This window comes from Apodemus sylvaticus, chromosome 7 (assembly GCF_947179515.1).
Source record: "Apodemus sylvaticus chromosome 7, mApoSyl1.1, whole genome shotgun sequence".
Classification (NCBI taxonomy): domain Eukaryota; kingdom Metazoa; phylum Chordata; class Mammalia; order Rodentia; family Muridae; genus Apodemus; species Apodemus sylvaticus.
Window position 1 is genome coordinate 68,446,576 of NC_067478.1, and position 24,525 is coordinate 68,471,100.

Sequence of the window (24,525 nt, forward strand, 5' to 3'; positions counted from 1 at the left end):
GGGAAAGCGCCTGCCTGGCATACACAAGGCAGTTCCAGTCCAGTGCTGAAAATGCTACCTCATAGCTGCCTTAGCCCCAAGGAAGCGTCAAGGCAATATCAACAAGGGCGACCTTGGAAGAGTCAGATTCAGACACAGGAACACATTGCCACAGTTTTGGGGACTGTGTCCCTGGTTGCTGGCAGCCTGCCCCAGGAGTGTGAGTGTCAGCTTTAGGACCAGCAGCAGGTCACAGCTGGAAGAACGTAAACAGGGGAGTGAGGCTGCCAGCCCGTGCCAGTGCTGCTGAAGTTCAGCAGACCATTCCCTGTTCTTCATTGAGTACTCCTATGGTTGTGGTCATCTTCAGACATCAGAGCTTGGAGAATATGTGTGTGACTGATCTTCCCAGTGTGCATGCTGCTTTGTAGAAGGCCAGAGTTCACAATCCAGCTCCTCTTCTACATGTTCCTCTCTCTTTAGGGATCTGGTTAGTCTGTGATCTATGCTCTGCATTGAAGGATCAGTAACATTTGCATCCGTTCTGCAGGCATAAAGCTTGTTGGCAGATAGCATTTAAATCTTGAAAACTGCTTAGCGAAGCTGATGTGTCTGGGGGACATAGGTTTTTTTTTTTTTTACTTTAGAGTTAAGCTATGTAATGTGACAGCCTTCTGCTCTCCATGTCACTTAGAGGGAGGAGCCCCAGCATCCAATTTAGAAACTCTTTTCATCACACCTCAGAATCAGTTCAAACCTTGCCACATGGTGGTGGTTCATATCTGAGCCATACCTTCTTACACGAACGGTTGTAATCTGGAATTTCATATTGTACCCTATTTTAAAAGCTAAAAGAAATGCAGCTATAGTGTAGTCAAAAGTTCCCCTTCTGTCTCTTGCATAGAGCCGCACTTCCTGAAGTCTGCTGTCTCCCTGACTAATCAAGGCTTGCCATGACCTTTGCACTTCATTGTTTCATCGAGTCCTTAGTAGACAGACTTTCCTGATTCTTTATCCTGTCCTTGGATCCTCTTCTGTTTCTCACGCTTCCTTTCTGTCCTTGCAGCCTCTTAGGGAAGTATCCTTCAGCTCTCGCTCTGGGGTTTTCTTCTCCTCCATAGTCCAGCTCAAGAAACTTGTTCATGCTGGGGACTTTAAACCCCGTTAGAGACAAGGTCACCAAAATGTATAACTTTTCCTTTATGGCTTGCCCATTTAGATGTTGCATAAAAAAGATATTATAAAAAATTAACTCCCATTATAAAGGTTTAAAGTTTGGTCTTTATCAGTCTTTGTTACATCAGTTTGTTACAAACATGATTTGCATGTTTGAGATGAGGGCTAGTTTGTTATTCCCTTCTATGGGAACAACCACTTACTCTATTGTTAAATTCAAAATACTCTTTCCTTTTCCCATTGAGATCTATCTAGATGTTTTGTTTGTTTGTTTGTTTTTAACCATGGGAGGAGTGAGAGTTTCTTTCTTCCATACTCAGTGCTAGGGATCGACCCTGCTCTCAGCGAGAACTTTTCTACAGGGCTCAGCCCCAAGTTTGGTCTTCAGCACTTGAGTCAATCCCCTGTATCATCTCACTTCTGTTTCCATCCTGTTCATCCTTCGGAGGGCTCTCTCAGCAGAGGGGCCGCCATCTTTATTTTGTCCCACTGCAGTCAAGGCTGCTGTCTGCTCCTCCTTCAGCATTGGACAGTCTCCACTTTCCAGGCTCCTAGAGCTGCTGGGCTCCCTGTTGCCAACTGTCCTTCCATCTCGAGCTTGTGTGGCTTTCTATGTTTTCAGTCACTTTACATTCCTGGATGGCACCTTGGAGGGAAGAGATTTAGACACATGTACTCATTCCTGTCTGGTATTTCGCCTACGAGTACAAGGTAAATCATTTAAATGTTAGAGATTATATTCCTACATTCTTTATAAAACTTTAAAATACACTAACACTTGCCTGTGGGGAGTGATGTAAGCCATTTTTCCTAAAGGTGGAAAACAAGTAGAGAGCCATGGTCTTTTCCCTAGTGCTTCAATGTGTGTTTAAATACTACAAGTGGTTTCCCACTTAAACCATCATTGATAATTCTTAGGATTTCAAAATGCTAAAAGGAAGGTAGGTCATTCTTGTGTTCCAGTGTCCATGACCTATGGGCATCTAACTAAATGCCTAGGAACATGCCGGTTTCATGTGCATGAAAACTTTATGGGTATATAAAGAAAAGGATTTCTTTAACAATTTGCTATATCCTCTTAATAATTTTACTGTTCTCTGACATTGGGATAGCTCAGTGGTAAAGGACACACTGCAGAGGTCTTTCACCCATCAGAAATGGCAAAATACTAGGTGTGATGTTTCCTTTGCTTACATTGGATGCATGCTGTGAAGCTAGTTAGTTTTTGGTCATTTCCTGTCTATGAACACTGGCCTTTTAGCTAATGCTACTATAATAAAATATAAGGCATAAAATGAATTTCCACATTCATGAATGTTGTAATAGAAAATTCATAAAATGAGTTATTATAGGGATCAGCACCACTTACTTGGTAGGAAAAGAATCTTCAGAAAGACTTCAAGTATTCCTGTTTCTTGCCTGGTATAAGACTAAAGACAAAAAGAAAGTGTATGCAGGCCTCTGGAATAGTGTCTTTTTGGTCAGTGTGTTCATTAGAGTGTGGTCTGCAGACGGCCTGGCTCTTAAGAATTTGACGCTTTACCATATCAAGTCAACCCCCATCTTTCCTTAGGTTCCTCCAGTAATTGGAGAGACAGAGGAGGTTTCCTTGTTGTCTTCAAGTGAGCTGTTTAATAATATTTGGACTTGAAATTAACCACCAAAGAGCTTGAAGCTAATTCCCATTCTATTGCCTGCCATCCCTTATTTTGAGTTGGGGAACCTAAGTAGTGAGGTGCTTGGTTCTATGCAACATCAAGGTTGATTTCTACAGAAGAAGCCCTGCCTTTCTCAGAGTATAGGTCAGACTGAATGAGGGTAGGAGTCCGACTGGACCCAGTATCCAGTCACCTCCTAGAAGCTGAACTCATACCTAATTCTTCCTTCCCTCACTTCTTATGGTCAATTAACCAGTAAGTCCCACTTTTATCTTCTCTTAAATACCTGGTAATATGTTATTATTCGCTGATAATAATCTCCAAATGTACTGAGCTAAATACAGGCACAGTTTTATGCCTTCATTATTTCTAATCTTCACAAACCTCTGAAAACAGGTTTCTGGGATCACCATTTATAGACAAGGAAACTCAAACTCAGAAATCCTGAAGCTTCTTGGGAGAGTGGCAGGTCTGGAGGCTTAGCCAAGGGCTGTCAGTTTCTTGATGATGCCACCTCTCCTGCATGTTATCACGTCTTTCTTTCATGACCTCCAGTGAGCTGATGACATTGCACTGGTCTTCTTGTTACTCTCCCTGCATCCAGCCTCTTCCTCCCCAATCCTCCACAAAGTACATGTGCTGATAGGTCTAACGTGGGTCCTTGAAGACAGAGGGTGCATGCCCTGCTCGCTCTCTCTCTCTCTCTCTCTCTCTCTCTCTCTCTCTCTCTCTCTCTCTCTCTCTCTTCCCTCCCTCCCTCCCTCTCTCCCTCCCTCTCCCTCTCCCTCTCTCCTCTCCCTCTTCCCCCTCCCCTCCCTCTACCCCTCCCTCCTTCTCTCCCTCCTTCTCTGAATCCAGGCCCTCAGACATGACAATGTTCTAATTCTGAGCTAAATCCAAAGTTTAAAACTGTTTCTGTGACATCTTACTTCTCAGCTTTGCCCCACATCTGTCTGTCTGTGTATGGTGCAGAGTCTGGACAAACTGAAAAGAATGCTCACCATAGTTACACATGCTCAGGCTTCTGTCCTTCCCGTCTTCCTCTTGCCCCTTGCCTGCTCCTGGTTAAAAACAAAAACAAACAAACAAACAAAAACAAAAAACAAAAAAACAACTGCCCACTACTGAAGGGTCAGTTGAAAGGCTGCTGCTTTCTGAGGCCCAGCCTCTCCCTCTAAAGGAATTTGTCATTCTTCTGTTTCCATGGCATAAGCCTGGAATACTCATTCTGTGACAATAAGTACCTTATATTTAATGTATATGCTTATCTTCTTTTCCTTCCTCTATCCAGACTGGAAAATCTTTGAAGGCAGGTGTTTTTTGCTTTCTTTTTATATCTCCAATATCTAGCATAAGACCTCACACACATAATAAGCTCTCTGCAAAATCTTACTGTTTACCTGCACTTATCAGGTTGCTTGCCTGATAGGATTATAGCAGCTATATTTGCAGAACTATAGCTCTACAATTTGGCTTTACAATCAATAGTCTTGATATATCTTTATATACATATATACATATATGTATATATGCAATATATGTGTATATGTATACATATATATGTATATATCACATACATGTGTCTTGATATACATATATGTGTGTGCACTCTGCTTGTCCAGTGGCCTGTGTGCCCATATTGTACCTATGGTCAGAGCATCCTTTAAGGATTTAGTAGATACCCTTGAAAGTCTTCTCAGTTTTGAATTCAAGAATTATTTATTGAGTTGAACATTGCTAGATGTTGACTCTGCTGTGGTACAGGCAGCAGGATTGACACTCGCCAGGAGCTGTGTTGTGCCTCTGTCAGTGCTGTTACTGTAAGTGTGTACTAGCATTGTCCTGTCAGTGCTGTTACTGTGAGTGTGTACTATCACTCTCCTGTCAGTGCTGTTACTGTGAGTGTGTACTAGCACTCTCCTGTCAGTGCTGTTACTGTGAGTGTGTACTAGTACTCTCCTGTCAGTGCTGTTACTGTGAGTGTGTACTAGCACTCTCCTGTCAGTGCTGTTACTATGAGTGTGTACTAGCACTCTCCCTCCTTCCAGTGCAGCAAATGCTGAACCAGGCTGTCTTCTGCCCATCACAGCAGGAACTGTGCTGCCTCTCCCCCACCTCATTGTGTTGTCCAAAGCACAGTGGGTAGAGAGAGTTCTTTTCTTAGTCTATGCTGTTGTCAGCTTTTACCTTTTAAGACCTAAGGCTGTCCACACCTCATGGGTGTTTTGATTATTACCCATCTACTGATAATAAGGATAACATAAAATAATCATGTGTACTTTCTTAATTGCACATTCACTTTGAATACACACATGGCATTAGCTAACTTGTTAATGGATAGACAGATGGTTAGCAATTCACTGATACCTATGAAATAAATCTAATAAACAAGTGGGATAATAGTTTCTCAGACTTACTGTCCAACATCAGTATTTAAAATTGTTGAGGATCCTTTTTAATCACTTAATATGTTGTGAAAAGCCCATGAATGAACCCAAGGGTCTCCAGATGCAAAAATATATGGCCTTTAGCTTCATGAACTCACTAGGTAGAGGATGAAACAAAATTGCCAGCATATAATTGTAATTGGTCTGAGATGTGAAGCACTGGACAATGCGCAGGTCCCAGCGAGCTGTACACAGAGCAGTGAGGGCAGAGAACAAACCCCAGGGGAAGCAACCATATATTACACCAGTGTACAGAGCGAAGGTTTTGAGTTGGATCAAGGGGCTTTGCTAATTCTCTGCCGTTCAGGTTGGCTCTTACAGACAGCATGGCTCCTGCTTTGGAAATAGCAGAAGTGGCCTATCCATAGAGTATCCAGTATGGTACTGTGTGTAGCATAATTGGTTTTTATCACGCTTGTTTCAATTTAGGGGGAAGACATGGTATATTTTTATTGATTACAACTGAATAATGCACTTACAGTTTTTAAGGCATTAGACTATTCAAAAAGAGAGTCAGCATTTCACACTCAACTTGGTAACTAAGATAGAAACTAGTTTAAAGTAATATATTTTGTAAACATTTATATTGTCTTTTTTAAATAATATTTTATAACTCTTATGGAAACATTATAAAATATATTTTTCTATCTATATAGCTTTATAAATTGGGAAGCTATATTGTAATAAAAATATCTTGATAGCATATTTAAGGTATGTAAAATTATTATCTTACTAATATGATGAAAAACTTGGACTTGGAGATGGGTTTCTATGAATAGTTTTTCTATTTTCAGTTATAATCATGATTGGATGTTAACATTAATCTTTTAGATAATCCAGGAAATTAGTGTAAAAATACATGTGACATGAAGGCAACAGGGAATCTGTGGGGAGGTGGGGGAGCAGGAAGCAGCAGGGAGGGGTGAGGGGAAGAGAGTAGGAAGCAGCAGGGAGGGGTGAGGGGAAGAGAGCAGGAAGCAGCAGGGAGGGGTGAGGGGAAGTGAGCAGGAAGCAGCAGGGAGGGGTGAGGGGAGGAGAGCAGGAAGCAGCAGGGAGGGGTGAGGGGAGGTGAGCAGGAAGCAGCAGGGATGGGTGAGGGGAGGAGAGCAGGAAGCAGCAGGGAGGGGTGAGGGGAGGTGAGCAGGAAGCAGCAGGGAGGGGTGAGGGGAGGAGAGCAGGAAGCAGCAGGGAGGGGTGAGGGGAGGTGAGCAGGAAGCAGCAGGGAGGGGTGAGGGGAGGAGAGCAGGAAGCAGCAGGGAGGGGGAGGTGAGGTGAGTAGGAAGCAGCAGGGAGGGGGGAGGGGAGGAGAGCAGGAAGCAGCAGGGAGGGGTGAGGGAAGGAGAGCAGGAAGCAGCAGGGAGGGGGGAGGGGAGGAGAGCAGGAAGCAGCAGGGAGGGGGGAGGGGAGGAGAGCAGGAAGAGGCTCAACATCAGGGGAGAAGAAAACACCACAGTGAACCTGTTACTTTACAATTTGACTTTTAAAAATCTAATTAATGTAGGATGCTGTGGGTTTAACTGGAAAAGGAGAGGAACAAGTATAAACTGTAAAGCCCTTTCCGACATGCCGTTCTAGCCTATAACTTCCTTTATGTGCCTGAGATGTTACTTACAGAATGACTTTTGCAGGTCTCTAGATGCAGGGCTCAGCAGTGCGTTACAAGGCTTGTCTGTCACAGACACACACTTGGTGGAGATAGATGGAGAAACCCTTTCGCTGTACGGCTCAGGGGCGCTGGAATGCCTGGATCGTAACTGGAGTGTTCAAACAGCCGGCATGGTCACCACGGTCTCATTCACGTTCATCGAGTTTGATGAAATTGTCCAAGTTCTTCCCAAACTGAAGATGAAGTTCCCAAATTCTCTGGTAAGCACTTTCCTTTGGAAGTGTATGTGGATTGTTCTTCAGCACAGCTGTGTTCAGGCCAGGCCTGCTTCAGCTTCGCTTTCTGTAGTTTCTTTTGTGTTGATTTTCTGGCACTGGAATTTAAATTAGTTCCACAAATGGCCTTGCGGGTTTGTATTAATATTAGAAATTATATCTCTAAAGACAGTCCTTCTTTCAGTAGAAAAGACCAATGGAATTTTATGCATATTACCTATCTCAATTTTACAAAGAAAGCCACACAGCCCTATAGCATGCACTCAGCATTGACACCGGTGTGGCTGGCATGAGTGGAGTCATTGTGTGATCTGACAGCGGTCCTCCAGCAGCACGGTCTGCTTACTTCAGTCTGCTGACTCCACAGCGGCCTCCCTGACTGTGGGTGTTGCACTAGTTACCAATCAACATTGGGAAACTGCTTTTACAACTTGTTTCCTCTTGAACTTTTCCTGCAGTGTGTCTCTCTACTTACCCTTTTCCTGTAGATGGTTTTCCTTCTTTGTCATCCCTAAAGAAGATAAGTTGTATTAGAAGCAGGTGTTTAGAAAGAATATCCAAATTTGCTAATAGACCATTTGCTTTAGCGGTTCTGTTTGAGTGTTTTGATTCTTCTTGGCCAACTTAAGTAACCAGCATGGTTTTCAGAAGGATGCAGTGTTGGCAATGCTAGTTCTCAGCATCTGGGTGAGTCCTGTACTTAGAAGTTTCTGGAATGTCCCATTATGCATTAATGTTAATGTAAAATGTATAGAATCTGCAAAGTTTACAAGAGTCTGAATTATTAGATAACATTAAGGAATCCCAGTTGCTGATGGAAGAGGATGTCCTTCTCAGAAGTAATCACCTAAAACTTAAGTCTTGGGTAGATGCCATCAATGACTGATGGACTGGGTACATTGAACTTCAATGAGCCTAGAGCAGTCCATTAATTTAATGTGAATGAAAACATATTTCCTAAGCCTAAAGCTTACAGGGTTCCACAGGAAATGACCTGTGAAGTGTTAATGTTAGTATTTAAGGTGGTTAAACTCAGAGCGGAGACCTTGTCTGTGGTTTATTATTGCAGCACCTTAAATTCAGGGAGACAAACCTTGTAATGCTGCAGCAGTTCAACGCCCTCGCACAGCTTCGTCGGGTTGACCAGTTGACAATCGATCCTCAGGGAAACCCAGTGGTCAACTTTACACTCTGGAAATACTACGTGCTGTTTAGGCTCAGCCACTTCAGCATGCAGAAAATAAACGGAACAGAGGTAAGAAAATGCAAAGCAGACTACAGAATAAGCTCCCATGTGACAGAGCCCCTGACAGTCCGCATGGTGGGAATATAGCTGTGATAGAACTTTCCAGAAATACCTTTTCTTAAGAATAAAATTTCAACATTCACAGTATTAAAAAGGAAAAACACATACCCATATCCCCCAACATGAACATGCACACACACACCCCACACATATACACATCACACACACATACCACACACACACACACATACCACACACACACCGCATACACATGCCCACATGTACAGGATCTGAAGCAGTGAACATCTCTTTTCCTGGTGAATCATAGCTACTTTTCCTGTTGTTTATAAATGTTCAGAGAAGAGAAACTTTGAAAGAAAATGACACTTTAAAAAGAAAAAGGAAAAAATCTGACTTGTGCAGGTAAGGCAGCCTTTTTTGTTTCAATGTGCTCTTCAGACTGTGGCGTAGAAGAGAGGATGGGGAAGCCAAGCCAAGCGTCCACTCATAAAGATGGGGTGAAATACAGTGGAGAGAGAAAGCCTAAGCACACATCCAGTAACTGCTGATCATGGTGCCGTGGCATGATGTGGAGTCACTCAGGTCCCAGCTGAGTAACTGGAAAATTATTCATGGAAAGCCAGTTTTAGAGGGATTTTTTTCTGAATTTGTCATAAGCCTAATCTTCTAGCTACACAAAGACTGTGTTCTCTTTAAATAATGACTTGAGGAAAAAAGGAAAACTATGCTTCTATCACTGTTGAAGCTAAATAATCTTTAAACTGTTGTTAGTCTCACTTTGGTGCCTCTTGAAGTTCAGAAGACTTCGCTATGATAAAATGACTGGTAGTCAGTTTTGCTGGTATAGTATTTCTTTACAGCTAGGACACGACAGCCACTTCCAGCCTCGACCTACAAAAATCCAGCATGTTCTTGGCAGCATGGAGATCCGTGGGTCAGTGTCAGAAGCAACCATGCTACGTCTCAACCAAAGAAGGCCCAGAGCCATATTGCCAGCCTTCTATTAAGATGCCAGGGAAGTCTGGAGCCTTGAGACGACCGAAAGTTGCCCCTACATCTCCCCAGCTAGTTCTCAGGAGTCTGCATTCAGTCTCAGCTTGTAGCTCTGGTAGGACCCGGTAATTAGTGGGAGGTTTTTTACAGTTAATCTGGACTAGAAACACAAAGGTTTTGGGGCCTGCAAGTGAAGGATTCTTCCTCATTAATGGCATGACTGGTTGTGTTGGTTGGCTGTAAATAGTGGATTGCCCAGATGTGGGATTGTGTTCCTCCAGAACTGCTGAAAGAATATTGTAATTGTACAGGGAATTAATCAGAAGCAATTAGCATTTTAGTTTAACTTTTAGAAAATGCCAGCACTGGGGATATTTGACATTTTATTAAAATACCTGAAAGATATGACTTCTCACATAGTGTTGTCATTTCATACCATATATGCTACAGTGATATTTCCCTTTCTGTGGCAGAGCAGTGTTAGAGGGAGAATTGACTTGATGAGCACCACGGAGATGGAGCAGTGGCCTGCACTGGCCACTAGGTGACTGTGTTGGACCAGACAACTTAGCTGTCAGCTAAAGGGAGGCTTCACTATGAGGGTCCAGGATAAGGAACTGGTCTACACTGGTTGATGTACATATGATGTGACTGAATTATATGTGAACTATGAGGGTTTTTTCCTCAGAAGCCACTTCTGTAATGTGTTATCACAAATACACGTACCTGCTCTTCCAACACAGGAGAGGCTGAGACAGGAGGTTGACTGTGAGACCCTGTCTCTTGGTGACAAGAGCCATGGGGCAGTGCAGAGAGAGCTCAGTCTGAAACATGCCTACTGTGCAAGTCTGAGAACCTAGGTAGATCTCCCAAAGCCAGGTAAAAGCTAGGTCTACAGCACACATCTGGACCCCACAGCTGGGTGAGTCACTGAAAGATAGGTCCCAGGGGCTTGCTGGCCAGTTTGTCTACCTGCACCTATAAGATCCAAACTGAATGAAAGCCTGCCTCCTAGCCAGCAGATTGAGAGTGCCTCAGGAAACACAACATCAAACTCTTTTGACCTCTATGGGTACATGCATTGTTGAGTAGGTCTACACAAGCACACAAATACATACATGCACATAAACCTACATCACACACATACACTCTCTCCAATTAAATAGATGAATGTGAAAGCTTCTCTGTTTTTAGAAACCCAAGACCTACTTAAACAAAGGTAAGGCTGTCTCACTTTCTCTTCTGCTGATAGTGGAGCAAGTAACCAGTATAGCAGTTCTCTTGTGCATATAAAACAGTTAGCAGCATCCTTGGCTCTGTGCCTTGGATGTCAGTAGGACCCTTAACCAGTCCAGATGTTGTCAAATATTCCTGAGTGGACAATGTGGATCCTGGTTCGTGAATTGAATTATATTGAGTACATAAACTAACTGTATTGGAAATTCTGGTCACCTTATTTTTATATTACTTTAAAAAAATCAATTTCTTTAATGTCATGATAATAGAACTAAAAAAATAAAACCATACTTTTTTCAAAAGTTTATTGAGCACTTATAACTATAAAATGTACTAGAAGGGGTTATAAGTAGTGGTGCACACCTTTAATCCCAGCACTCAAGGGGCAGACCTGGGTGGATGTTTGTGAGTGCTAAGTCAGGTTGGTTTACATAGAGAGTTCCAGGCCTGCTAAGGCTACAAGTGAGACCCTGTTTCAAAAAAACCAAAACAGAAAAAGTGCCAGAAGTGATACATTATCAAATTCTAATGTTATTTTATCCCCCATTTTATATTAAACATACCCAGATATGAATCCTATGAATATATGACTATGAGTCCTGTACTTAGCTATTTGTTTGTTTGTTTGGTTGGGACAGGGTCACACTGTGTATGACAAGGCTGCACTTGAGCTAACATACTCCTAGATCAGCCTCCCAAGTACTAGGTTAACAGATATGTGTCACCACACCTGACTCTTTCAGTACTTTCCTGATTAACACAGAGATGAGTCTTCAGAGTAATACTGGGGACACATCATTCTTTATAGGGAAACAGTTGCCATGGATTTAGAAAGCACAGGAGTATCTTTGCTAGTCTACTAAGCATACCATCTCTCAAGGAAGGGGCAAAATCATCCAACAGCACCTTATAAAGATGAAATCTACTTCATTGACATTTCCTTCTAAGTCATACTAATTTAAGACTCTTTAGTATTCCTTTTAAAAAATAATCTTTACAGGAATGGGGAGATGGCTCAACTGTTTAAATGCTGGCTAAGCAAGAAATAATATTGGAATTTGGATCCCCAGAATCCACATAAATACCCACCTGTAATCTCAATCTTAGAAGGAAGAGTTGGGATCGCTGGAGTAAGATGGCCAGTGGGACTATATGTACCAGTGAACTCTGGGTTTGACCCAGACCCTGCTTCAGAATGTGATGTGGAAGGATTATTGAGGAAGGAATATTGACATCAGCTTTGGGCCTTCACAGGTGCCCCCGTGGCCCCCCCACATATCTGTAAATACATGCACATGCATGGGTACCATACACATATACACATACTTGCAAACATAAATACATGCATGCATTCATGAATACCACACACACATACACACACACAACCACAACCACACATGCATGCATGCATACCATAACACACACGAAACCATATGTACACATTCTCCTGCAATTATTCTTACACACATCTTGCATATCACACACACATGCAAACACATATGCACATGCATGCATACCACACACATGTACTTGCATCACACACACACATATTCACATGCAAACAAAAAGAAGAACCATCCTTTAAGAACTTAAGGTGCCTCAAACACAGTCCTCAGGACACGTGACTTCTAAATCAGAGCTGTCTCATCCGCCCTAGTCAGCTTCTAGGAGTCATATTTGAGCATCTCCTCTGTAATTAGGCTCAAGGGAAAATGAAGTTCCCGTGAAGACTTCCATAGCCCAGGGAAATGTACTTTCCTGTGCTAAAAGAAAATATGTAATCTAGACATTTCTTTGAAACTGTGTTTGCTGTATTGAGCGAAGAAGCAATGCCATCTTGACCCTTCTCTGTTCTTTCTTCTCAGGTGACACAAAATGACATGATAATGGCGGAAAGGCTCTTTGGAATCCTAGCACATGTAGCATCCTCCGAGCTGCCTCAGTACCGCATGATTTCAATTCTGGGTGATGCCAGGTAACCCTGAATTTTTTATAGGTTACCTTTGCACTAGAATTAGCTCTTGGGGCTGGAGAGATGGCTCAGCGGGTAAGAGCACCGACTGTTCTCCAAAGGTCATGAGTTCAGATCCCAGCATCCACATGGTGGCTCACAACCATCTGTAAAGAGATCTGACACCCTATTCTGGTGTCTGAAGACAGCTACAGTGTACTTATATATAATAAATAAATAAATATTAAAAAAAAAGAATTAGCTCTTAACTGTGCCACTTCTGTAACCTGCAGAAAACGTACTCCAGGCTAATCTTGTGGCTAGCCCTGTTCAAACTTAGAAGGAATAAATGTGTCTAAGACAAAGTCAGTGTTCTCCTTTGGTTATAGTCTAATAGCTAAAGATGCAGATAAACCACTGAATTCTTGCCTGTCATGTGCAGCAGGAGGGGGAGAGGTGGGGACTAGTTGCATTTGAAAATACTGGAAAAGACTTCCTACTTATTTATTTGGGATTGAATAGGGGGCTTTTAGGTGTAGAATATGGAGAAAGAGATTTATTTTTAAAAACAAAAACAGTGGATAGGTTCTGAATTCAAGTCTTACTCCAATGCCTTTTATTGATCAATGTAAATACTATCTACAACTCACAGAACTGTTCTGAGGTATAAACATCCTGAGGGTAAAGTGCTTGCTAAACAAACATAAGGACCTGAGTTTGGATCCCCAGCACCCATGCAGAAGCTGGGCATGGCAGTGCATGTCTAACCTCAGAGCTGAGGGACAGAAACAGGCAAATCCCAGGAGCTCAGTGGCCAACCTGACCATCTAAAATGACAACCTTCAGGTAGGGTCTGTCTCAGATAAAACAAGGTGAAGAAGCAACTGAGGAAGATATCCAGATGTCAACCTTTGGCCTACACACACATATACAGCACACACACACACACACACACACAATCACACACACACAATACCCATAATCACACACTCATGTATACACACACCTACACACACATATACACCACACATATACACACACATATACACACAGTCCAACACTTAATACACAAGCACAAAAATACTTTTGTGGAGCACATAAGATATTGAAGAGCTATTGAATTAAGAAGTGATAGCTTAGACAAATCAGTAAAAATTATGTTCTTCTGAATTGGTGTATAATATTTAGAAGATTTAATAACTTGAAAATAAAAGGCCCTCATAAATCAGAACAAATAAATTAAAATAAAGAATATGAAAGATTTTTAATAATTTATCAAACAGATATATTTCAAACTCTGTTCCCAGAATCTGACTCCCAATGTCAGATTGGGAAAATGTATCCAAGCATGTCTGGGATATTTGTAGATGTGAACACACCTTAAACTCAAAGAAAGCCTCTGTATTAAAGACCATAGTCACTCAGATTATTTTCTTCAATGAACATTCTACAGGCGCAAAATGACGAGCTGCCATGGGTAAGGATCTGGGCATGCAGCTCCACAGAAACAACAGAAGCAGGCAGTTAGCATCATGGCTGGCCAGGGAGTCACAGCGCTGGTGAGGCACTGTCACTAATGAGCTGAGATAGCCAAAAACTTATCTTGGTGCAGCTGGAAAAATAACAGAAACCCAGATAATGAAGTTGCCAGAACATAAAATATAGGAAACTTTAACTTTTAAAAAGTAAAAGAAGAGCCCATCTGTCCCCATTCAGAGCTATAGCCATACAAATAATGACCTTGCTGTGTGTGGAGAGCCACAGTGTGACAGCAAGTCACATAGCAAGTGGGTCCTACACGCTGTCACCCATGATGGCTGATGATATGGCAATGCCTAACACATTTGCTGTAGACAATGCCTTTTGACTTGGCCATTTTACTGAGTAAAATGTCTTTCTAGAAATGATTTCATATGAACATAAATGTGTTCAAGTATTTCTGTCATGGCCTGTGTTTATAAAAGCAGTGAATGCCCACTTGTGGAACAAGAGCAGCTACTTGTAGCTGTAAAGATGAATCGCAATTCCTGTATAAAACAGTGGGTGTGTCCTTTTGTTTATTGTTGATTGGATACAACACAGTCACCTGGGAAGATCAACCCTCAGTTGAAGAGTGGCCTGGATCAGATTAGCGAGAGATTATCTTGATTGATGATTAATGTGGGAGGGCCCTGCCCACTCTTAAGTGGTGCCATGTTCGGGTCAGTGGGCCTTGGCTACATAAGAAAGCTAGTTGAGCTAGAGAAAAAGCCAGGCAGCAGTGTTCTTCCATGGTTTCTGGTTCCAGGTTCCTAGCTTGAGTTTGTATGCAAACTTTCCTCAGACTGTGACCTGGATGTGTAAGCCAGTTAAACCCTTCCCTCCCTGCAGTGGCTTCCAGTGAGTTTCTGTCACAGCACAGAAATGTAACTAATGCATGTTGTGATGTTCCAGAAAGGGCCAGAACAGTTGTGTGCAGACTCCAGGTGGTGAGAACAGGGTATACAGTTCAAAAACACCCTGGAGTTTTAAATATTCATTTTTTGTTTTGGGGGGTTACCTATAAATGTTGAAAAAGAAAAAGGGCCAATACTGTGACAAAGTATATAGATCTTTTAAATTGCATACGTGCATGTACTTCTTGGATTCTCTTGTTTTTGTTCTGTATATTGTACTTTTTTTTTTAAAAAAAAAATCATTGTTAAAAAGTACTTTGAAAGTACTTCTTCCTGAGGTCTAGGTTAGAAGCTCTGAGGCTGCAGTATCTCCATGGTATGTGTTGAACTTCCAATGTGCTTCAGCTCTTTTGAATTGAGGAAGAAATTCAAGCTGAAGTCCTCACTATGGGAGTGCATTTAAGAGTGAGAGCTCTGTATGCTACAACCTCTGGGGTCTGACCAACAGCACTGAGTGGAAATGATGTGTGTGTCTTTAGTGTATTTACCAGAAGATGAGAAAGAAAGTAATGAAAAAGGCGTCCCCTCGAGAACCTGAAAAATCCCCAAGTTAAAGCAAAAGCAAGTGGAAGGACTCAGAAAGACAGCCAAACATTAAAAAGCAAACAATCAAACAAAAATGGGAAGAAGAGGCTGACAAAGCCATAACTGACTTCCCAGGGTAGGCCTGCTCAACTTCAGCATGGTGGAAGTAATGAGAATATACCATAAGGAACAGAGGTACTGCATCAGGCCAAGTAGGTCTGTAGTAGAGGCTAGACCAGGGTGTTTGTCTTCATGCTGCGCAGCCCCTCCTAAAAAACCTATTATTGTCTCTGCCCCCTGGCCATCTCATTAGTATTAAAAAACTCTTCATACCTGGAGTTCCAAAGGTGTGTGTGTCTGTCTGTGTGTGTGTGTGTGTGTGTGTGTGTGTGTGTGTGTGTCTGTGTGTATGTGTTTTCTTCAATATTATTGTTTTTTAAAAGATAGGTTTTTGTTATATGTGTATGACTGTTCTGCCTGCATGTATTTCTGTGCACCACATGTATGCAGTGTCCTCAGAGGACAGGAAAGGGTTTGGGGCCTCTGGAACTGCAGTTACAGCTAGCTGTTACAAGCCAGTAGGTGCTGAGCTTCAGACCTGAGTCCTCTGCAAAAGCAGCTAGTGTTCTTATTCACTGAGCATCACCTGTGGCACCCAGTTCCAGAGCTGTAGTAGCATTATTTTTTAATTGGAGAAGGAATGGAGACACAAAAACTGAAGAGAAAGAAAAAGAGGGGGAAAAGAAGATAGAAGAGGAGGAAGAAGGGAGGAAGTGGAGCCATTGCTAAGGTTGACCAAAGGCTGTCTACAAAGCGAATGTCAACAGACTGTAAAGAACCAAAACCACATGGCCCGTGGTTTCTCTTCAGAGTGCAATGAAGCTTTAGCCAAGTTACAAAAGGATAGCTAGAAAATGCCTATGTATTTGAAAGAAAAGAGACAGATTTCTGGATAACCCATAAAGTCAAAGGAATGTCCTAATGAAATGATCCAAGTACTTGTGCTGAAATATAATGAAAATACTACATTGGCAGACTTATCAGATAGATCAGTAACACAGTGCTAAATGGGAACATGTTAGTCTTCAACTGGACACATTAGAAAGAGTAAGGGCTGATAATTAATGATTTAAATATTTATTTCAGAAAAATAAAGAACAGCAAAATAATCTATAAGAAGTTAAATAAAAAATATTGTTTAATGTAAAATGGAGCTTTCTATTTTAAAAGTCTAATAAAACTTATAGAAGAGGCCAGAGAAACAGCTCAATGATTAAGAGTACATTCTGATCTTGCTGAGGACTGGAGGTCAATTCCGGGCACCCTGTGGGCAGGTCACAACCTTATGTGGTTCCAGCTCCAGGGGATCCAATGCTCCCTGCTGGCCTCTTCTGACCCCTGCACATTTAAAAGTTCAAAACATGATGTTAAATGTGTGTGGACATTGCTTTTTTAATTTTTAAAAATCAGTAAGAAGGGGGGCATAAAAACAAACACAAGACTACAATGAGTCACCATTTTCTTTACAAAACTGGGAAAGGGACTGGCAAGGAAAATTGTGATCTGTATCATAACTGACTTCCATTCTGTCATTGGAATTATAATTATCTTGAAATATGCTCAACCCAAGCACTAGATATTTTTATAGAATTATGAGCTGTAAGACTATCTCATTACACTTTTCAGAATTTATACTTCTCCAATTTTCTAAAAATCCTTAAAATACTTTTAAGTTAGAAAAATAAAAAAGTTTCAAAAATTTCTGCTCCCAGTTTTTAGTTCTCAATAATGTCCTGTTATGAATTTTCAGAGACACTCTGAGTAGTGAAACTAGAAAGGGGCCCTGGGTTAGACCGTGGGATTCTGAGCTTATAGGGCTGTGATGCACCAGGACCCCCAAGTGTGCCATTTGGATTGCAAGATGCCTGTAGGCTCCCCTTAGCCCTGCCAGCACCCATGTGGATTCTCACTGCTCTGTTTGCTTTTGCTAAAGGTAACACCACACCCGATTCGATGGTCTAGCTAGGAATGTAACAGGTGAATAAAAGAACTAAGAGCTATGTGTGTGGTTACTCAGGCAAACTAACAGTATTTTGTAGCTCTACAGACTGTGTAAAGGTGGCCAACAGCTCTTTGATTGCTTATGCTTCGATTCAGGTTTTTAATTATTTCACGTTAAGATAGAGTTTGTTTATCTTTGTAGAAATGCTTGAGATGTGTTAGTGTTGATGATTGGCAGTCACAGATCAAGAGAATGTAGATGGAGCTAACACTGTCAGAAGTTCTAGAGTTCTAGTTCTCAGGAGGCAGAGACCAGATGATAGAGAGTTTGAGGACAGCCTGGGCTACAACAGTGAGACTGTGTCTCAAAACAAAGAATGTGCATCAGATACCTTAATTAGTGAAAACACTGGGGTACTAAGCTGAGCTCAAATAGTAACTATTCAAACTCAGAAATCTGGATTCAACAAAGGCTTTGCTGCCTTTGAAGTCTGCAAGAGTTGCACGTGACCTTTTTATTCCTATAAATAACTCTGAGTCCTTTAATATGTTCTGCAGGAAAAAGCAATTCCGATACCTACTGGAAAGCAAAGGTAAAAAGCCTGGCATCCTCTGTGAGGAGACGAGTGACAGCAAGAGGTTCCTGGGGGAGAACACGAACCGCGCCACCCTGAACTACACCACCCGAGAATTCTACCACGAGAAGCTGGAGGTACGTGGGTCTTGGGTGTGCTGCTTCCTGCAGTCCACACGCACGGGGCTGGACGTCATGTCCTTTGTCCTCCTTACACACAGCCCCGAGAACACCAGCAGGGAACAGGAGGCCATCAAGCTGGCTCCAGTGTTTCCATCTCAGCACAAAAGCATCTTCCAAAGGAAGCGGTGCCAAAAATCCAGCCCAAAATAGGCCACACAGGCCTGATCTGTGTAAATTAAGAAAAGGGGAGAGAGGCTTCCGTGGCTGATTGTCCATCTGTACCCGAGCAGCAGAGGACTCAGCGGAGTCTCCACTCCAGAGCTCTTGGCTTGGCCTATGGGGTTTTCGCCTATGCATTTCACTCTTTGCCATGAATTTCCTCATGCTTCTGCATGGCTGCTTCGTTCTCAGCGGAGCTGCTTAGGCAGGGGACCAAGCATGCGCTTCTTCTGTGAGGTTCACTGAGGGGATACAGCATTGCCGTGCCCAGAGCCACAGGGCAAAACGTGTGCAGTGCCTGCCCTTCTGGCACTCACCAGATAGCTGAAGAAGTGCTGTGTCACCTAAACAGAGAGAGGGTACTGCTGCAGCAGACTCGTGCAGTGACAGAACACAAAGTGGCGAGAAAGAGCAGACACATTTATTGTTGCATCTAATGACATGTCCGGTGCCTGTATGAGAGCTAAATCATGGTAGCTCTTCAGACAAGTTAGATATAGTTGTAAACATAGGGAGGGAAGGGAGGGAGGAAGAGAGGGAAGAAAAGAGGGAGGGAAGGAAGGAGGGAGCGAGGGAGGGAAGGAGGGAGGGAGATTGATTCCCAGATGTATATAGCAGGTGGCTTTCCTGTGTTCGTCTGGCAGCTCCAGACTCTGTTTTAAGGAATGGCTGCAGAGCCAGTGCACCTAGCAGCAGCTGTGGCGCCATAGGAACGCAGTGGGGCGAGCTCAGCACTTCCTGCAATTGGAACGTAATTGGATTTTCTGTTTGCCTTTCCCTCCACCCTGCTCTCAATCCGAAGCATCTTTGGAATCCATAGAAGCCTGTGGGTTACAGCTTGAAAACTGTTTGACAGCTCATCTCACGATGTTTCTGCAGCATCCTAAAGGATGCTTAGCTTCTGCTTTAAGTTAGTGTGGGAGGTCTGGGGTGCTCAGTGGAGCACTTGCCGAGTGCACCGGGCTCAGGGTTCATTCCAGGTGTCACTCAGGCACAGATGCAGTCAGTTTCTATAGTTGAACAGAGTCGAAAGTAAAAATGTTCAGATGTTCAGAGCTTAGAGGAAGCTGTCAGATGAGATGAGCAGACTGAGCGGCCTGCGGGCCGAGAGCACAGAGCCACTGATGAGGGCTTCCTGGGTATGCCACAGACGGGAAAGTGAAAGCCAAGCTGGCAGGACTACGGGCCCTCTTCCTGAGGATAGTTGGTCCTGAGAGAGACAGACAGACAGACACACACACACACACACACACACACACACAGAGAGAGAGAGAGAGAGAGAGAGAGAGAGAGAGAGAGAGAGAGAGAGAGAGAGAGAGAGAGAACACATACTTAAAAAGTCTAATGTACAAATTCTCATGAAAGAGTTAGAAAATATAAAATTGCTGCATGCAAACAGGAACAATTTCACGGAGATGCTACGAAGTCAATGACCTTGAAAAATAGGTTCTTCTGAGTTTTAAGTTTTATTTTGTAAGGATTATTTAAAAAGTAAACTCTTGTTTTAAGGTAGGCAATGCAACATTGACTCTAAAAATCCACCAAATTGCTAGATAAAGAAGAGCCAGACCAGATACTTAGACATATTGATTCCATAATCCTTTAAAACAAGTTAGAGCTGGAGAAACCACACAGTAGTAAGGAGCATGTGCTGCACTTGCAGAGGGCCTGAGTCCCATTCCTAGCTAAACAAACACTTTTAGGTCCAGCTGCAGGGGATCTGGTCCCCTCCTCTGGTGTCTGTGGGCATTGCATTCACATATACAAACACACACACACACACACACACACACACACACACACACACACATACACACACACACACACACAGAGAGAGAGAGAGAGAGAGAGAGAGAGAATCAAAAATAAAAGTGAAATAAAATATCAGGCAGAATATAGAAGACCATTAAATAAATAGGATATCATTTACTGTAATGATAAACAATAAACTGATATACTATGGGAATGGATAAGAAAAAATTTCTAAGCCAGAAGTGGGAAACACCTCAGTCAGCAAAGTGCTTGCCTCACAAGCAGGAACGCTTGAGCCTGGATTACCAAACCAGTGTAGAAAGCCTGGTGTGGCGGTGCACACCTGTAACCCTAGCACTGAGGAGACAGAGACGCAGGGAGTTTCCCGGAGCTTATTGGCCAGCTGGTCTTACTGAGTCAATGAGCTCCAAATTCAGTAAGAGGAAAACACATGGCATTGACCTTTTGGTTCAGCATGCATGCAAACACTCAAATGATGCCCTTAATTGGGAATATTGAATGTTTGTTGTGGTCACTGAAGAAGAACTGAAAAAATATATATTCATAGAAAAAGCATTCTCTGCTATTTTTTTAAGTTTTATTTATTTAATGTATATCTGCATGCACACCTGCATACCAGAAGAGGACATCATATCCCATTACAGATGGTTGTCAGCCATCATGTCGTTGCTGGGAATTGAACTTAGGACCTCTGGAAAAGCAGTTAGTGCACTTAACCACTGAGCCATCTCTCCAGCCTGCATTCTCTGGTATTAAATGTTAAATCTTCATATGGCAATTCTAGCTGAAGTTTGTGCAGCGTTATTTAATCCTAAACATTATTGAATAGCACTAGCACCTTAAGTATATAAGAGTAAAGGTGCTTGGCCAGATACCAAGTAACTATGATAAGGGCATGTGTCCTCATTAGGTGTCTGTTGCTGTGCTAAAACACTGGGCCAAAAGCAACTTGGAGAGGAGAGGGTTTATTTCATCTTACAGATGTAGTTCTTCATCCAGGGACATTAGGGCAGGAACTGAACAGAAGCTGTGGAAGTGTGTGTGCTCCTTATTGGCTTGCTCCCCTACTTTCCTATGCCACTCAGGACCCCAGCCTAGGGGTGACACCATCTACCTGAGCTGGGTCCTCCCACTGCAACCATTAGTCAGGAAAATGACCTACAGACTTGCCTACAGACCAGGCTAAGTGAGTCGTCTTCTCAGTTGAGTTTCTTGTTCCCACAGGAACTAACCAGAATAATGTTGCAGTTAAGACAAGACAGGGATAGTCAGACTGTGGACAGCAGAGCAGAGCACACTGCACATACTTGGGAGACTTAGGCAGACAGCAGCCATTACAAACTGATGGGGACAGTCTGCCCCATAAGTAATGCATAGAACCCATCCATACTGTACGGCAAAAATTAACTCCAGATCAAGCATAAAAATTAAAACTCTGGAGTTCTTTTTTTTAATTAATAAAAAGAGAGAGAGACCTTTCAGCCTTAGTTAGGTAGATGTAACTTTTGAACATTCCAAGTAACCAACTATACAGGAAGATTATTTTATAAATTTGACAGTCAAGGTCATTTTTAATAAAAATACCTTCAGCAAATTCAAACAAAGTCTGGATTAACGTGGCTTAATCGATAAAAACACAATGAGGAAGTAACCCGAGGAGATGTGGGCTCCTACTCTGAGATGGCTCAAAGGCAAAGGAAGAAATCTGAAGCCACGTGACACTTTGGGACAAACACCAAGCTAGTTGTCGGGAGACTTGGCCTTGAGCCCCATCACTACTTATTACCTGGGAGACCTTGCCCAAGTCCCTTAATCACTGTCTCTTGACTAACGGCCCAGCATTCCTCCTCCTCCACCCTGAGCCCACATCTTGAAAATCACTTAGAGCCGTGCAGCCCGAGGGCTCAGCCTCTCCTGTGCACGGGAGCCTGGGGAAATTAATGGAGGCGAGCTGCTCACAAATCAGGCTAAACAGTCCCTTTCATTCCGCGTCTTGTTGCTTGAGGCTCTCCCATCCATCCATTCTCCTGCCTCATCTAAAAGAGATTTAAGGGACTTTAAAGAATCTAGGTCTCCTCTTAGACAAGGAGGGAAGCTGGAAGCTCAGGAATTGTCCAGGGCCATATAGTGAGTTTCTGACAGCCACCTGGAGAACCGGGATGCCCTGGGTACCCTGCCCAGGTTCTCCTGCTGGTCCCCATGCTTGCTGAAGATGGCACGGGGCCTGCTACAGGGACTGTCCTCTCTAGACACTGGCTGGCTGCTGACTAACGTGTCACTCAACAATGATATCAGTGTCATTAATTAATTTGATTCATCTTAGAAATGTTGTGTTTTGAGTTTGAGGTTTAAATAGATCTTTCCCTCGGTTTCTTGTCAGCATTTAACCTTCTTGCCTTGATCGACACAAGTTACCTAGGATACGGTTCTCGTCATCACATGGATTGCACTGTTTCCCTCTAATAACATAAGTAGGTGTATGTGTGTGTGTGTGTGTGTGTATGAGAGAGAGAGAGAGAGAGAAGAGAGAGAGAGAGAGAGAGAGAGAGAGAGAGAGAGAGAGAGAGAGAGAGAGAGAGAGAGAGAGAGAGAGAGTTGGGAATCAAACCAAACCCAGGGTCTTCAAGCATACTAAGCTAAAAACCTCTACCCCTGAGCTATACCCCCAACCTCAAAAGAATAGCTTTTTTAGAACCCCCGATGAACCTGGAGCTGAATACCCAACTGTCCTCTGGCTCTGAACTCACCATGCTGTGTTTAGAAGCAGCTTTCTCACCTTCAGACTGCCAGACCCAGAAGCTAAGTAACAATGCTGTTCTTTCTATGGTGGCAGCCTGGTGTGGATCCAAGACTTGTGATATTTCTTCTTCCTCTTTGGCACTTCTCTCAAACTTTGCCCAAATAGTCTACACTATAGTGTGATGTTCTGTAGTTCTCTATACAGAGAGTAAACTCAAAGTGTGAGTATAAAAGATTATGCAGATAGTAGTTAACCCCAGACTAAATAGAATGTCCAGCACCAGCAAGCACACCTACACTTTCACCTCTGGAAAGACTCGTACTCTACGGAGGCAGAGGACTGGAAAACAGTGAGGCCTATTTGCTGCCTCTCTCAGGAACTGCTGGGAAAGAATCCCCGCCCTGAAGGAACAGGACAGAGAGCACAGGAGGATGCAGAACAGATTAGCTCACACTTCTCTGGTTCTGTTAATTGTTGTTTTGGCTATTGGATTACTTATGGTTTAATGTCAATATTTCCTTTCTTAACAGGAAATAAAGGACAAGAAGAAGTTCTGCAGGTTGTATGTGGAAGACCTGGTGAAGGAAGCCACAGCCATCAACATGAAGAACGAGGCTCTGCAGAAGCTGTGGCCACAGATGTTCATCGAGCTCGTCAGGGACGCCGTCATAGAGATCCGCAGCAAGGACTCCTACATGAAGCTCTGCCTGCAGCAGATCGCGGACCAGAAATAGGGTGGCTCCTACTTCAGACTTGGGCAGTTGGAGCTTTTGTAAAGTTTGGCAAGATGCAGGTTAGACAGGATGAGACACCACCACTGCCGCAGTCTAGAAAGAGTGGCATGAAAGCCTCGCCCCCTGCGCTGTGGAGAAAGGAGGGAGGCAGGAGAGAGGCGGACGCTTTCTCGTGCATGCTGACCACACAACCTTGGGAAACCAAGCAGCGACTGGAGGCGGCCTGGCTGCTGGGTCAGAAATGCTTCTTCGGCTCCCGCTCTGACTGGTATGCCTGCCCCAGTCCCAAGCACGCTGTGTGCTGATGGGCCAGCATGAGATGCCGCTACCAACCTCCAGCTGAGACTTTTCTCTTTTTTTTGCCTTTTTATTTTATGTCATGATTTCGAAGCCAAGCATATGTTCTTTTTTTATGAGTGAAGAATAAATACATTAGTTTAAAAAAAAGTCCAGTTTGTTGTGTGGTTATGTTCTTCTCCTGTTGGTGGGATCCATGGTATGCCCATGAGGAGAGGCTTTTCAGGCACCTCAGTGTACCACAGGGAGTCACTGTGGGGTGAAAATGTGAAGACAGTTGAGCACAGCAAGAGGATGCTTGGTTTTAAGGACTCTGGAGAGAATGTCAGATGCAGGCATGTATGTAATGTGCCTCCTTGAACGGTGTTTCCCCAATTGTTGACTTCTGTAGGTTTGTTTAATAGGCACACATGTGCACTCATCCTTCAGAAATATTAAGGATGGAAGACTCTAGTTTTTAAAGTTCAATTTGAAAATCAAAGATGTAAATAAAACAATGAGGGGGTTTGGTTGGTC

General features: G+C 43.0%; 1 protein-coding gene across 2 annotated transcripts in view; it reads left to right on the plus strand.

Moving 5' to 3' along the window:
- The window catches only part of Lrrc49 (leucine rich repeat containing 49), a 111,104-nt gene extending 86,962 nt beyond the window's left edge, over positions 1–24,142 (plus strand). For both annotated transcript variants that reach the window (XM_052188132.1, XM_052188133.1), the window contains 5 exons: positions 6,889–7,126; positions 8,211–8,396; positions 12,503–12,612; positions 18,108–18,261; positions 23,509–24,142. In XM_052188132.1, the coding sequence (XP_052044092.1) occupies positions 6,889–7,126; positions 8,211–8,396; positions 12,503–12,612; positions 18,108–18,261; positions 23,509–23,712 (892 nt within the window). In that variant the 3' untranslated portion in view covers positions 23,713–24,142. The remainder of the gene's footprint in view (positions 1–6,888; positions 7,127–8,210; positions 8,397–12,502; positions 12,613–18,107; positions 18,262–23,508) is intronic.
- Positions 24,143–24,525: the final 383 nt, after the last annotated feature.